Consider the following 16,260-nt stretch of genomic DNA (forward strand, 5'->3'; position numbering starts at 1 on the left):
CTGTCCTTGTCAGGCCCTCCGTCCTGCATCACTGACAAGGGGAAACCACGACGGAAAATCAGGATGAACGGGCATACGCCATACAAAGTGCTATGAGGGAAATTTTGCCCGGGCAGCAGCACCATCGCCTACTCTTATATCGAATTCCAACTGCCAAGGGATCTTTTACGTGCATTCCAATGTATACACGGGACCTCGGTTTTTTGTCTCATCCGAAGGACTAGACAACTGTCCTTGTCAAGGCCCTCCGTTCTGCACCACTGACAAGGGGAAACCACGTCGGAAAATCCAGATGAACTTTCTTGGCCAATGCAGGGATCGAACACCCTACCTCGAGGCTAGCGAGCCACCGTGGCTCCCTCTAGAAAGGAAGATCTGATATAAGAATGCTATTTATGTTACCAATCATAGATGAGACAGTAGTTTGACAGACTCTCTCTCTCTCTCTCTGGAGTCACCTACATGTGTATATTAAACTTAGGCTATGTGTCTACAGCTTGAGAACAGACACTAAAGTTAACCAGCATTTTAAGTCCTTAAGTATACTTCGAGAATTTTGTTAAGTATTGATTCCGTTTCCATTTAATAAAATTGAAATGATTTATTTAGTCCTTGTATGTAAGGCTGACCTTAAAAATATCTTTGTTTCGCCTAACGCGACCGACTGACTAAAACCACCCCCGACTTAAATTATTTTATTGCACTTTTCCACGATCTTTTTATTTTATTTTGTGTGTCAACCTGAAATATATCACGAGAGTTATTTCCCTTTACTATTGCTATGGTTTCATTCATTATTGAAACTGGTTGATCAAGACGAAAGCGTCATAGGTGTCGCTTCTCAACAAAATGGTTGCAGACGAAAGCACATCCATTCCCACGAAATGATTCTGCCTCTATATCTGTGGGCGTCGTTTTAAACATGACGACGATATTTTTAATATTCGTTTTCGAGAAAAATGAAGGCACAACCCGCACGATCGTTAAAAACGTGTTGAAGGAGTTTCACACTTCAAGTTCGTAGCAAATCGTGTGCGAGTCGTGCATCACGAAAAATCCCGATGTCATTGATTTGTTTGCCAATAAAGAAGACGAATGTTTCCACCCGGAAAATTATCAAGCTGTCAAATTAGCTCTTAAGTTTAATAAAAACTTTAAGTTCGTTACTTTTTACGTCAGACCCAAAATTCATTAAACAAAATTAATGAATCTGTAGTATACAGCTAATAAGTTTTCTGTATTGACTTTAAAAAAAAAATCTGAAAAAAAACCGACCTACCGACCCTTCTCCTCGATTGTGGGTCGGGTTTGGTGAAACAAAGATATTTTTAAGGCCAGCCTAAGGCAGATGTGTACCGGAATAGAACCCCATTACGAAACAGTATACTCATTTTTGGGTTTCGCCGCCAATTTAGGGCAAAGATATATTCTCAAAGCATGAAATAGATGGATCTCTGTGTGCCTAGGGCTAAATCTATTTGTTACGGCCAGCTCAATTTTTATCAAGGTCGCTGAGATGTTAATAAGGTTAGGGCATGTGATTGTTGTGGAGATTTAGGGTTAGAGTAAGCATTGGGGCTAGGTCCAGGGTTAGGATTAGGATTGGGATTAGCACTAGCCCTGTTTACATCTCGTGACCTATGACCAAAAATTGAGCTGGCCTTATCATTGAACACTAATCATGTGCCTACTCTGGCACTCAAAATTGCTCACCTTATTGTAACTCAAATATACCCCTTTATAAAACTTTTGTTATTTTAATGTATCAAATACATCAATAAGAAACTATGTGTAAAGTTTTGTGTTTCTGGATCAAAGATATTTCTCATAATTAGTGATTGAAAGTTGAGTAAATTCTTAACTTAAGTCTGATAATGCTTTGTGTACTCAGGGCCTGGCTTCAACTAATTGTGTCGGATGATTGGTCAAGATGGAATAGGATCACCATAGATAGTCTCCTGATTTTGTTTTTGATTTTTTTGTTTCAGTATGGAAGGGTCGATAGTTTGTCTTCCAGAGATTATACGACTCAAGAAGAAATATAAAGCGTACGTGTATTTAGATGAGGCTCATAGTATCGGTGCGTTGGGACCGCGGGGTCGTGGGGTCACAGATTATTTTGGTATTCATCCATCTGAGATTGATATTATGATGGGAACGTTTTCCAAAAGTTTTGGTGCATCTGGTGGATATATAGGGGGTTCGAAGGTAGGTAATATTGTTATATAGGGGGTTCGAAGGTAGGTTAAACATACATTCTACAAGAGATAAATCTGTCTATTGCAGGTCCCCCACCCCCACCCCCACCCTGCTGGGGTGTAGGGGGTTAAACATACATTATGCAAGAGCTAAATCTGCCTATTGCACTTCTTTTTTTCAGCCTTCAATCTTATCTAAATTATTAATTGACCGTAATTAACATGAAAAGACCGTAATTAACTCTCAATGTTATTTTATGTGTCAGATTTTCACTGGATTTGAATCTGATCTGCTGCTCGGCACTCATTGATGATTAAATCTAAAAATGGATAGTCAAGACTGTTTTTTATCTTACCGACTTTAGTAATGATGATCGAGTCTTTGCTTAAAATGCAAAAGCTAATATCTCAGTTCTTAGTAGAGAAATTTGACTAAAATTTTCAGCATGTTCTATTTACGTTATCTATTTTTTAACTATTATAGCGAGAACAATCAACTCTTTATCTAATCTCCCATAATGCATCTTTAAATATTGATTTGATATTTGTTGTTTATATCTTGCGATATCGTTTGTCTTGTCCACAGATGTGGGGGATTGGATGGCCAAATGTTGTATCATAAGATCTGTCATTGAGTCAACTAGTATGGTTTCAATTCCCCAGCTTTACGTGACAAGGAGTAGGGTCACCAGTCAAACCCGTGTGGGTTTTCTCCGGGTCCTCCGGTTACCCCCCCCCACCCACTGGTAAAGACCCCAATTATTAAGCAAATTATTGAAGTAAAATTGAACCATATGTTAGTCCCTAAATGACATCGTTTGTGTTTAGCAAACATTAACCCTATTTCTTTCTCTCTATTTGTCAGCAGTTTTGTCTTGTCCGTAGATTTTGTTTACTTGTTGTCCTTCTGCATTACCTCATGGTTGAAACGGGTTTTCTTCGGGTCCTGGGGGGTTGGATGGCTGAATGGTTAGCGTGCGCGCGCTGTATCATACAGTCTGTCATTGAGTCGACTGGCGTGGTTTCGAATCCCCGGTTGTACGTGGCAAGGAGTAGGGTCGCCTGTCCAACCTCGTGGGTTTTCTCCAGGTCCTCCGGTTTCCTCCCACTGCTAAAGACCCCTACGTGCAAGCGAATTATGTAAATAAAATTAAACCATATGTTAGTCCCGAAATGACCTAGTTTGTGTCGAGTGGACGTTAATCCCCATTTCTCTCTCTCTCTCTCTTCGGGTCCTCCGGTTTCCTCCCACTGCTAAAGACCCCTACGCACCATTGAATTATTGAAATATAACTGAACCAACTAACATCCCCCGTGTTGACAGCAGAAGTTGCGCTACATCAAGTGACATCAGTGATTGAGTAAGTTTGTTTTGTTTTCAGGCTATGGTAAATTATCTTCGTGCTAATTCGTATTCTATTGTATATTCGTGTTCGATGTCTCCACCTGTAGCACAACAAATCATCAGTTCTATGAGAACTATCATGGGAAAGAATGGTAATAATGATGGTAGGTACAACTAACAAAATACGATTTATATGTGACAATATATGTCTGATCCTCGGATCTATTCACTAACAAAAGACGGTTTATATGTGACCATGTATGTCCCATCATCCAATATATTGACTGATATTTCTATGGTAGATACAACTAAAGAAATACGGTTTAGTTTTAGATCTAACTATATTTTAAAGTCTCCTTGTGACATTTAAACACAATAGGAAGCCCTAGCAAACTACGATATTGTGAAAGATGAAAAGATGAATCTCTAATAGGAATATCAGTTCGACAGTGGTTCAATTACGTTCAGTTTTTACAAGGATTTGATCGATCTATGGTGCTCACTATGTAAAAAGCCTACCGTCATTTTGTTGTGAACAAACAAGTACGATGGACGTGATTTAAATCCGATCGGGAGATTATCTAGGAGTGATATTTTGATTTTGTTAAATAATCAATAAGTACATATTAGCGTGGATAATACTCTTGTTGATTTCTGGAACTGTGTGATATATATACAGGTGATAATTCTATGGTATATAATTACTGAGCCACCTTTCGACTAGCAGTAATAAGCTGTAATTGTATTCCATAGAATTGTGACTTGTATACACCAGTTTTCCGACGTGGTTCCCTCTTGTCAGTGATGCAGGACGGAGGGCCTGACAAGGATAGCTGTCTAGTCCTTCGGATGAGACGAAAAACCGAGGTCCCGTGTATACATTGGAATGCACGTAAAAGATCCCTTGGCAGTTGGAATTCGATATAAGAGTAGGCCGTAGTGCCGCTGTCCGGGCAAAATTTCCCTCATAGCACACTGTATGGCGTATGCCCGTCTTCATTAGCCCAGGTTAGGAGCAGAACAGTAGGACTAGAACTCCATTTCATTTCATTTCATTTCATTTGTATACTCCAGTTCAATTACTAAATGCCATTGAAACAATTTAAATTTGTGTAAAGTGTGTCTTGTCCGTGGGTTATATTCTTGGATTTCTAGGAGGGACAGGGCTGTTGAAAGTGGTGTTCAAGAAACCTCAACTCTAGGGGGCATGATAGTAGATATTTATTTCATGGTTGTAAAAGATTTTGTCATGATGGTAAATATTTTGTAGGATTAAGAAGAATTCGTCAACTAGCGTGGAATACCCGTTATTTTAGAAGGAGATTGCGTGAATATGGTTTTATTGTATACGGTAATAAAGATTCACCTGTAGTACCTATTTTAATATTTTATCCAGCTAAAGTCGCGTAAGTTTTTAATTTTATTACATCATCGTTTGTTATAACGGTGGCACTGACTCGCTAACCAGGTCTTGTGTTCGATCCCTGGGTTGGTTGACAAAGTTTCCCTGGAATGTTCCAGTGTGGTTTCCCCTTGTCTATGGGTACTGTATCATAAAGTCTGTCATTGAGTCAACTGGCGTGGTTTCGAATCCCTGGTTGTACGTGACGAGGAGTAGGGTCACCTGTCCAACCTCGTGGGTTTTCTCCGGGTCCTCCAGTTTCCTCCCACTGCTAAAGACCCATACGTGCAAGCCAATTATTGAAATAAAATTAAACCATATGTTAGTCCCAAAATGACCTAGTTTGTGTCGAGTGGACGTTAAACCCCATTTCTCTCTCTCCCATTAGCCCAATGGTGTAGTTTTGTTTGAATGAGATGAGATCAGGATTCTCGATCACGAGTGGCCTTTTTTGACAAGTTTCTTGGCTAACACCTTGTCTGTGGTATTATCCTTGACCAACACCTTGTCTGCGATATTATCCTTGGCCAACACCTTGTCTGCGGTATTATCCTTGGCCAACACCTTGTCTGCGGTATTATCCTTGGCCAACACCTTGTCTGCGGTATTATCCTTGCTACAAGTGGACTTTAATCCCGATATTACATCATATATATGACAGATGACCTGGGTTGGAAAAGCGTTGGGTTGTTTGGATGAGACAGGAGCCGCGGTGGCTCAGTGTGTCAGGCATTGTTCACTAATCATGAGGTTCTATCCCCCTGTTTGCCGATAAAATACCTCAGGACAGGGGTTTTGAGCGTGATTCCCTCTTGTCAGTGTTGCAGAATGGTAGACCTGGCGGGGGATCACGTGGCTAAGTGGGTAAGACACTGGCTCGCTAGCCTGGAGGTCGGGTGTTTGATCCCTGCATTGGCCGAGAAAGTTCATCCTGATTTTCCGGCGTGGTTTCCCCTTGTCAGTGATGCAGGACGGAGGGCCTGACAAGGACAGCTGTCTAGTCGTTCGGATGGGACGAAAAACAGAGGTCCCGTGTACACATTGGCGTGCACGTAAAAGATCCCTTGGCAGTTGGAATTCGATATAAGAGTAGGCCGTAGCGCCGCTGCCCAGGCAAAATTTCCCTCATAGCACACTGTATGGTGTGTGTCCGTCTTCATTAGCCCGGACGGGCAGAACAGTAGAACGTTAAACCCCATTTCATGAAAAACCAAGGTTCATATCACATCAATTCTGACTTAAAAGCAAACTCTTCATGAGAGTTACTTCCCTTACATAAAATAAATGAATTGTTTGTATATTTTGTATATTGACCAGTGATTTAGGGTGTAACTGTTGTATAATTTGTATATTTAACAGGGCTTTGGAGCGTAACTGTTTATCATCAGGTTTAGGTATTGTGGTAGCTGGATTCCCTGCAACTACGATTATAGAATCTCGATCTCGACTCTGTCTTTCAGCAGCTCATACCAAAGAAATGCTGGACAGGGTGAGTATGATAAGCATCTATAGAATTTTATATTGGTTCACTCACTTGGAGGCCCTGTGTTCATCAAGATTTTCTGACGTGGTTTCCTGATTGTGGTGCAGGGTGGAATGCCTGGCAAGGAGAGTGTCTAGTCACTCAGATGTGACAAAAAAAAACCAAATGGCATGCACATAAAAGAACCATTAAGAGTTGGAATTTAAATTCAGAGTCACAAATATTATTATAGATTAAATTATATGTTTGTTTTGTTTCAGGCTTTAGATATTTTGAATCAACTAGGAAATGAATTAAAATTAAAATATTCTAGATTAAGTCGAGTGGCCGAGTTCCGTGAAGATGATTCTATACTAATTACAAGTTAGATTAACGAAGGTAAATAATCTTTATATAAAAGTTGCTAATTACAAATTACATTATCTTAGGTAAATGATATGCTAATTACGAATTACATTATCTGAGGTAAATTATTAATCTTCATAAATGCTAATTACAAATTAGATTAACGAAGGTAAGTCTTCCTATAAAAGCATGTCAGATGGTACTGAAGTTTAAATGATCAAACAGTTTACCTAATTATGCGTTTCGGAGTCAAATTCAGAAAAATTTATTTACAAGACAGACGACTGAGTTTTTTAATCATTGATGGCTGAATGACTAGCGCGTGGGCGCTGTATCATAAGGTCCGTCATTGAGACAACTAGCGGGGTTTCGATTCCATGGATGTATGTGACAAGAGGTAGGGTTGCCTTCCAACCTCGTGGATTTTCTCCGAGTCCTCCGGTTTCCTCCCACTGCTAAAGACCCCCTGCGCACAAGCAAATTATTGAAAATAAACTTAAACCATATGTTAGTCCTGAAATGACCTAGTTTGTGTCGAGTGGATATTAAACCCAATTTCTCTCTCTCTGTTAAGAATTTACCTCCCTTTTCCTAAAACCTTATGAACACAATGACAGCTATATTATTTAACAAGCTTTGCTTGGCTATCTTTTATAAAATGTATAAAATTATTTAATCGTTTATATTATTTTTTTATTTCAGTTTAACATTCAGTAAATATTATTTTTATTGAAGCTTCTGTGAAAAATATATAGAAATATAATATTGTAAATAAACTCGCGGAAATCTACGTTTGATAAAGAACTATATGTAACAAAATCGTACCAGGAATGAGAAGACCTAGTTGAACACAGTGTTAACTTTAACAAAGTTCCTGTGGTGAAGCATCCAGTCTTTGAAGTTTGAATTAAAAGAATAACAGTTGTACAGATATTAATATATTTTGATGGGAACAACAACATCAACCCTAAATTAAATTATGTTATAATACTTTGGAATAACTGGCCGAAAAATTATCGCTAAATTTACTACGACCAGCTACGATTCTCTCAGAGAAATTGAGCTTTATAGCAGGGCTTTTGTTTTAACCATATTTTCTAGTCGTAACTGACTGATAGTGAAATTGACTGACTGAAAAACTTTATTAGTCAATTTACATGAAATAGAATTTCAATTTCTTTTTTAATATTTTTATTCAGGTTGTCTGAATGGGATCAAGGAACAGGCTTAGCCTATGTAAAACCCCTCTCCCTGAATAATAATTTATATATATATACATAATATAAAAGAAGAAAGGGGTGTATATATACATAGATAAAATAGCAAACACATACAAATTTCTATTTCAAAGGATTTAGCCTTAAAACCCACTTAAATTTATAGCTTCTGCTAAAACTTATCCAAAAAAAAAGCCCCGCTGTAAAGTTTAAATTTTTTATTGAAATGAATGAATGTTGTTATGGAAGTCTTAGAACAACTTAATACCTAAAACCTGAAATGGAAATTTATGAGGTCATCTTCCAGAATTCTCGAGTTGACATGGTAAATCTGTGCACATACTTTCTGTAATTCTTGCAAATATTTAGTCTTTAAAAATGGACTGTGAGAAAATGAAAAGACAAAATAAGACCAACCTAGTCATTGCGTGTAAATGAAATTTATCAGAGTATAAACTGGTCTTGAGAAATCTGTCTAGATAAAAGATTTTGTTCACTTGTTTGCAGGCCTGGAAGTAATGGTGTTAGTTGTCTGTCTGGCACAAATGACCGGGTTCCTCACATTTTGAAATTTGTACCAGAAATGTATTATAAATATGTTTAAAAACTCAAAAACTAGTACAAGTCTGTGCCTGACCTGACAAACTTGAATTTGTGCCGGACATTGTCGGTGACATTTGCCTTGTTTCCAGGCCTGATTGATTTTATACGGTAAACTACCGATATGTGTAAATATATTATATATGATGATTGATGTGTCATGGCTTAATGAAATATTTTCATGCGTTCTTGCGTACTTCATAAACCAATCAAACAGAAACCATGTTATTATTATCGGTTATGTTATTTGTTAATATGACCATTAGAAAACCAATCAAACGAAACCATATTATTATTATTAATCATTATGTTATTAATATGACGTACAGTAGAAAACTGGAAGCCCACTTTAACTTGACTATCAGCAGTATTACTTGTAGTTTGATCCTTGTCCCAGGGTCATGAAATAAATCTTTTACTCGGTTTAAAAATGATAAAACTTTGATATAGTTTCAGGGTTGAGTCGCGAGGTTAACTAATATATGAATACTGCATGAGGTTGTTAAGCAACTTGTTAAAATATGCTAATCCAATATTTTCCACCATTTTGTATAAATAATATACAGCATATTGTGGTAACATATTTGAAATATTGCTGGACTGACGTCAATGGATGACGTCACATCTGTGTTTGGAACTCAAATATAGCATCATTCAATATGGAGGGTACTTGTCGACTCTTATCTTGTAACAAATTTCAGGAGCTGTGGATGTTTTATCGGTTTAAAGACGAATATTGATATTCTATCTTCATTAAAATTTAGTTGAAACATGAGCAATAAAAAAAAAAGTTTCATGGCCTCTGGTCTCGCTACAACAGGAATACAAGTCCGTGAACCTAAAATCAAAGTTTTAGTCATTCTTGTAGCCATCGGTTTCAAACTACCTTCTCAACCCCTCTTCCATATCATGCCTTGACAATTCATTATCAATGTAAACTTTTGTTTCATTGGACATTCCAGAAAATATGTAGCCAGTCAATTGGGCCGTCACTTTCAACTTTCTTAATGGGCTGTGTGATTAATAATTTGTCTCAATTATCCAGTATGTGCAATGAATCATAATGTAATCTGAAAGACTGGATATTCAGACATATGTATCTAAAAGCCGAGACATTTATATGTGTTCTACAATTTGATTAAAACACAGATCCTATTTCATTTCGTTTTTTCCGGTTTCCTCCCACTGCTAAAGACCCCTACGCGCAAGCGAATTATTGAAATAAAATTTAAAAAAAACACGTTAGTCCCGAAATGACCTAGTTTGTGTCGAGTGGACGTTAAACCCCATTTCTCTCTCTCTCTCTCGTTTCGTTTTTTATACAGTGGACTCTGTCAAATCCGACATCGTACGGGATCGTTACAATATGTCAGATTACGCAGAGTGTCGGAATATTCGGTTTTCTCAAAACCGGGAGTATTATTGTAACTTCAAAAACCGGAAGTAGTTTAAGATTTCATTTTACTTGTCTTCACAACAGAGAACATCGAAAGTATAAAAAAAAACAAAACGAAATATCGATCTGTATTTGAATCAGATTGAGGTGTTCTACACATGTTATGCCACGATGCCAGAAGTTAATTAATTTTCTGCAATGTCACCCTTGAAGGATGCGGACTTTAAGTCTTGCGAACGAACAAATTGGTTAATTAAGGATGTAGTTTGAAATGAAATGAAATGGGGTTTAACGTCCTACTGTTCTGCTCCTAACCTGGGCTAATGAAGACGGGCATACGCCATACAGTGTGCTATGAGGGAAATTTTGCCCAGACAGCTGCACTACGGCCTACTCTTATATCGAATTCCAACTGCCAAGGGATCTTTTACGTGCACGCCAATGTGTACACGGGACCTCTGTTTTTCGTCCCATCCGAACGACTAGACAGCTTTCCTTGCCAGCCCCTCCGTCCTGCATCACTGACAAGGGAGAACCACGCCGGAAAATCTGGATGAAGTTTCTCGGCCAATGCAGGGATCGAACACCCGACCTCCAGGCTAGCGAGGTAGCGTCTTACCCACTTAGCCACGTGATCCCCATGTAGTTTGAAACCGATGTGTGTAAGACTGAACCCGACTGTGTGCATAGACATGTGATCATGTTTGGGATTAAGGTAGATTTTTCTAAAAAATGCAGCAGGAACATTCATCAATCCGAAGGGCATCCAGCCAGTTGTAGTCTACAATACATATCGGTAATTCACAATTCCATACAGTTACATCCGAGAATTAAACTGAAACAAAACTTAGTTTGAATTTGTAATTGAAATTCATTTTCTTTTGTTAATATGTCAACTGTAGATTCCAGATAGCAAAAACTTTCAGACGCATGTCCAAAGGGAGTCCAGACCAGGGGATCCGGACACGCCCCTGTCTTAATTGTCTTCTCACAACAAAATGAACATTTTATTTTACTTGCTGAAGAAAGATACTATCAAGGCAGTAACAGAGTGAATGTTTTTTGCTATCTTAATCCAAGAATTGACATTTTAATTAAGAATTGTTAATTTTTAGGTTCGTAATTGTCCTAGTCGTTATATGAATATATCACAAATATTTTAACCACCATCTTTTGTAAAAAAAACAAACTATGATCATAATTTATATGTTTAATGTGAACCTTATAATTTATAAACCTTTGTATTATCACAAAACCATCTTTTAATACAACGACTTTATTAAAATCCACTGAACTTAAACTAGGTCATTTCAGGAATAGAGACATTGTGATATAAGATCCCCAGTTTACTTGTTGAACTACCCCTGGTAGATGGGAGTTTGCGGAAAAACCACTGTCAAGGCAAAATTCATTTGGGGACTAACACGTGGTAGATCTTGATCCTTTGACTATTCAGAGACATTGTGCGATAAAGCACATGTGTTAGATACCCAGTTTACATGTTGAAGAACTCCTGGTAGATAGCATTCAAAACAAGAGCCACTGTCAAGGCAAAATTCTCCTGTTTCAGAAAACGGTTTTTCTCAAGAAATGAGACTTCTTACTCAGACTTCCTAGGAAAATGGATCAAGAGAAGAGTTTCAATAAAAGTCAAAGTATTAAAATTCGGTTCGATCAATTGTTCCAGTGGTGAACTTTGATATAATTAGAACCATGAGACCTGAGTTTCCAGGAAAGTTTTGATAAAGTTGTTGTATTTAAAGAGATTGTAGGATATTTATTCCATTGTGTTGATTAGTTTCTAGGATTGTAAATAATTGTATATACCATGTCTTTATTATATATAAACAGTTACTATCATCGCCATCTTCGCATAATCGTGAACTTTTTATATTATATGCTTGCTACCCTTGGTTCATCACATGTTATTATTGTCGCAGAGTTTGCGTGACTCTGTTAGGGCTCCAAACAGAATCGTTTATCAATGAAATAGACTATATATTAGTGACTAAAAGTCGTTAGACTTTCTGGGGAACAATAGAGGCTCTGGCTTTAATTAAATCCCACTATTGGCCAAGAAAGTTCCTTTGTATTTGGGGGAGGGGGGGGGGCTGAATGGTTAGCACGTGGTGCTGTACCATAAAGTCTGTCATTGAGTCAACTGGCGTGGTTTCGATTCTCCGGTTGTACGTGACAAGGAGTAGGGTCGCCTGTCCAACCTCGTGGGTTTTCTCCGGGTCCCCAGGTTTCCTCCCACTGCTAAAGACCCCTACGCGCAAGTGAATTATTGAAATAATATTGAACCATGTGTTAATCCCGAAATGACCTAGTTTGTGTGGAGTGGACGTTAAACCCCATTTCTCTCTCTCTCCCTCTCTCTCTCTCTCTCTCTCTACTTTGAACTGTCTAATCCTCCCCCCTCCCCCTTTTCAATCTAATGGTGCAGGAGGGAAGGACATGCAACGATTTTCCCCTGGTTTTAACCTGTGTGCCCATAAAATAACCCCCCAAGAATTTCCCTCATGGTACGCCACGTGTCAAATTCCTGACTTCATTATCCCTGTTTGTGTAGGAAAGTAGGACATTAAAATCCATTTCATTTGGGAGCTGTGGTGACTCGGTGAGTAGGATACTCGCTCGCTAGCCGGGAGGCTGTGGGTTAGCTCCTGGTATTGTCAGGGGTGCAGGACGGAAGGACTGCCAGGGACAGTAGTCATTCAGATGGGGTGAAAAACTGAGGTCCTGTGTGCAAGTAAAAGATCCCTTGACCGTTGGAATTCGATATAAGAGTAGGCCGTAGCACCACTGCCCGGGCAAAATTTCCCTTATAGCACATTGTATGACGTATGACAGTCTTCATTAGCCCAGTTCGGAGCAGAATATTAAACCCCATTTCATTTAATTGAGATTGTTAAAGGACACAATACTCTGAAAGCAGTGTGATGAATCAAGGATCGTAAGGATACTCTATTGGTGGCGTTTATGACAGTATGGATCATCTCCACCTCTAGAAATGTCTGCTTGATTATTATTTTTATTATGTTAAAGACATCTGTTGCCATAGGAACACTTTGTAGATATAAGGAGATGCGAGAACTAAAATGTTTCAGATACTAAGTGTGTCAAGGGTTAAAAACACTTATAAAATATAAAAATAATTTTAAAGTGAATATAATCAAATACAACGTGTTAGTACTCATATTGGTCACAGGACATTTAAGATACGATCGATGTCAAGATTGGTCACATCTTTAGGATTAATTGGTTTTTGCCTGGAGTTCTCGGGTTCGCTCCTGCTGCTGGCCAAGCAAGTTCGCCAGGATTTTCCGACGCGGTTTCTGACTTTAGCAAAATTAGCCTGCTGAAAAAATGGATCCTATGACATAACATGTTAAAAACAACGCTTCCTCTCCTAAAACAGAATCAATCATCGTACGTACTCTTTCCCACAGACTGCGACCTTGACTCCTGAGTATCCAGTCATGAGGGGCCTTTGGAATCATGATGTATGTAGCATGCTTAAAAAAACCATTCATCTCCGAAGAGAGCCCCAGCTAAGATGGGTAGCCTAATTGAAGGCCGAGGGCATCTAGTTGTATCTTTGGAGGGGCTGAGATCTCTACCCAACCCAACTCTATCTGGAGTACGGATGAGATCTGTACCCAACCTAGCTCTATCTGGAGTATGGACCAGGTCTTTAATTGCTTGCTATTGTAGATAAATGTACCATATTATTATTATTAACTATATTTTGTTAAAGTATTATCTTGTGAATATGACTGTGTTTGTTATTGTAAGACTCCTGTACCATAGAGTTAGTGAATTGATGATTTTAACCATTCTGTTCAAATTTGAAAGAACATTCAAGTCACGCAATGATTTTCAAATACAATAGAAACCATTGAAAAAGGATCTCTGCATCATTTTTGTTGATTAAGTCTGGGGCGTTAAAACAGTGGGGGCGGAACAGTGGGACGTTAAACCCCATTTCATTTGTATTAAAGAAAACTTAAAATATTTAAAGAATGCACGCTTTTTATTGGACAAAAGATACAAATTGTGCTATGATTATTGTGCTTGGGCGTTTTTCACAATGCTCACTGGTGCAGAACAGAGGACCTGACTGGGAAGAATGTATAGTCGTACGACGAATGGATAGAGATGAAAAAACAATGCCGAATGTACGCCTTCTCGAGCATGTAAAAGAAGCCGTGATATTTGGAATGGTGTAGCGCCACTGTCCAGGCAAAATTCCCTCATGGCCCACTACATGGCGTATGCTTATTAAGCCAGTCGGTGCAGAAAAGTTAGACATTAAGTCCCATTTGTTGTTCTCTGCTATTTCCCAATAGCGCACTACATGGCGTATGCTTATTAAAGGCCAGTCAGTGAAGAAAAGTTAGATATTAAGTCCCATTTGTTGTTCTCAGCTAATGAACCAACGATATTATTAACAAAAAAATATCATGCAAATCAGACCCACAGTCTCACCGACATCACCAAGCTACTAAAATATCAGTGAATTCCGTTCGATCGACTCATACACTTTCCATTCTGTTAAGAATAGGCGGATACGCCACTGTCCAGGCAAAATATTCCTCATAGCACATTTTTACCCAATATTTATAGATGGTGCTGTTTCTTTATATCTTCTTCAGGTGCTGATAGAATGGTAAAAATACCGAACATTTCCTTTTAGACAATCTGATTAAAATACAGATCTAGATTTCGTTTTTTATACGCCCACATGGAAATGTAGTCGTATATATTGCCGTTGCCCCCGTCCGTCGGTCCGTCCGTCCATCGTCCATCCATCGTCCACAATTTCTTGTGAACACTCTACAGACTACATTTATCATCTGATTGTTTTGGAATTGATATATGTTGTTTGCATTAGTGAGATGAAGAAGCCTATTTAATTTCAATAACTTCCGTTAATGTCTTCTGGAGTTATGGCCCTTGTTTCACTTTGTTGCACCTTGTGAAGCTCTAACAACAAAAGTTATCAACCGATCTGTATGAAATTTATAAATTAGTAAAACAAAGAAGCCTATTGAATTTCAGCAATTTCCGTTAATTACATCTAGAATTATGGCCCTTGTTTCACTTTGTTGAATCTTGTGAACGCTCTAATGACAACAGTTATCATTCGACCTGTTTGAAATTGATATGCATCATTTAAATTAGTGAAACGAAGAAGCCTATTGAATTACAGCAATTTACGTTAATTACGCCGTGAGTTATGGCCCTTGTTTCACTTTGTTGTACCTTGGGAACGTTCGAATGACAAAAGTTATCATCCGATCTACATGAAATTTATATGCATTATTTGAATTAGTAAAACTAAAAAGCCTGTGGAATTTCAACAATTTCAGTAGATTACTTCCAGAGTTACGGCCCTTGTTTTAGTTTTTAGAACCTTGTGAACCCTCAAACGACGAAAATTATAATGTCATCTGTATGAAATTGTCTATTAAATTCCCCTTATTACCTACAAAAGAATAAATAAGCAACAACCCTTATCGACTGCGGACGATTTAGCTGCTGTGGGCGTATGTTTTGTTGCCTGGCAACCTATCTTTATACTTTCGATGGTCTACACTACATGAAGATCTGACAAGTTATAGTGGGAGTTCACGTCAGGAGTCAAACGAGCTGTTTTTATCCCGCGCCGAACGAAGTTAGGGAGGGATATTGAAATGGGGTCCGTCCGATTTTGTTTCCGGAGCATATCTCATAAACCGTTCAAGATATCTTTCTGAAACTTTGCACACATATCAACCTATTACAGTAGTCGTGCCTTTTGCTATTTAGGAATTTTTGGGATTTATATTTATTTGTGTTTTCATGGAAACAAAAATGACATAGTTTTTGGTGTACAATTTTGTTTCCGGTGCATATCTCCTAAACCGTTCAAGATATCTTTCTGAAACTTTGCACACACATCAACCTATTACAGTAGTTGTGCCTTTTGCTATTTAGGAATTTCTGGGATTTATATTTTTTGTGTTTCCATGGAAACAAATTTGACTTAGTTTTTGGTGTATAATTTTGTTTCCGGAGCATATCTCATAAACCATTCAAGATATCTTTTAGAAACTACCCATTACAGTAGTTGTGTCTTTTGCTATTTAGGAATTTCTGGAATTGATATTTTGTGTGTTTCCATGGAAACAAATTTGACTTAGTTTTTGGTGTACAATTTTGTTTCCGGAGCATATCTCATAAATCGTTCAAGATATCTTCTTGGCACTTATTTTGAATTTCTCAGATT

The 16,260-nt window shown here is 38.2% G+C and overlaps 1 protein-coding gene across 4 annotated transcripts in view; it reads left to right on the top strand.

The window, feature by feature from the left end:
* Window positions 1–13,762, top strand: part of LOC130010691 (serine palmitoyltransferase 2-like) — a 64,389-nt gene extending 50,627 nt beyond the window's left edge. For 3 of the 4 annotated variants that reach the window (XM_056098548.1, XM_056098549.1, XM_056098550.1), the window contains exons 10-15: window positions 1,989–2,208; window positions 3,581–3,707; window positions 4,814–4,949; window positions 6,305–6,434; window positions 6,689–6,806; window positions 7,476–13,762. In XM_056098548.1, coding sequence (XP_055954523.1) covers window positions 1,989–2,208; window positions 3,581–3,707; window positions 4,814–4,949; window positions 6,305–6,434; window positions 6,689–6,796 — 721 coding nt within the window. In that variant the 3' untranslated portion in view covers window positions 6,797–6,806; window positions 7,476–13,762. Of the gene's footprint in view, window positions 1–1,988; window positions 2,230–3,580; window positions 3,708–4,813; window positions 4,950–6,304; window positions 6,435–6,688; window positions 6,807–7,475 lie in introns of those variants that run through there. The other variant, XM_056098551.1, reaches the window with a different exon arrangement.
* The last annotated feature ends 2,498 nt before the right edge of the window (window positions 13,763–16,260 follow it).

Source organism: Patella vulgata, chromosome 2 (genome assembly GCF_932274485.2).
Source record: "Patella vulgata chromosome 2, xgPatVulg1.2, whole genome shotgun sequence".
Classification (NCBI taxonomy): Eukaryota; Metazoa; Mollusca; class Gastropoda; family Patellidae; genus Patella; species Patella vulgata.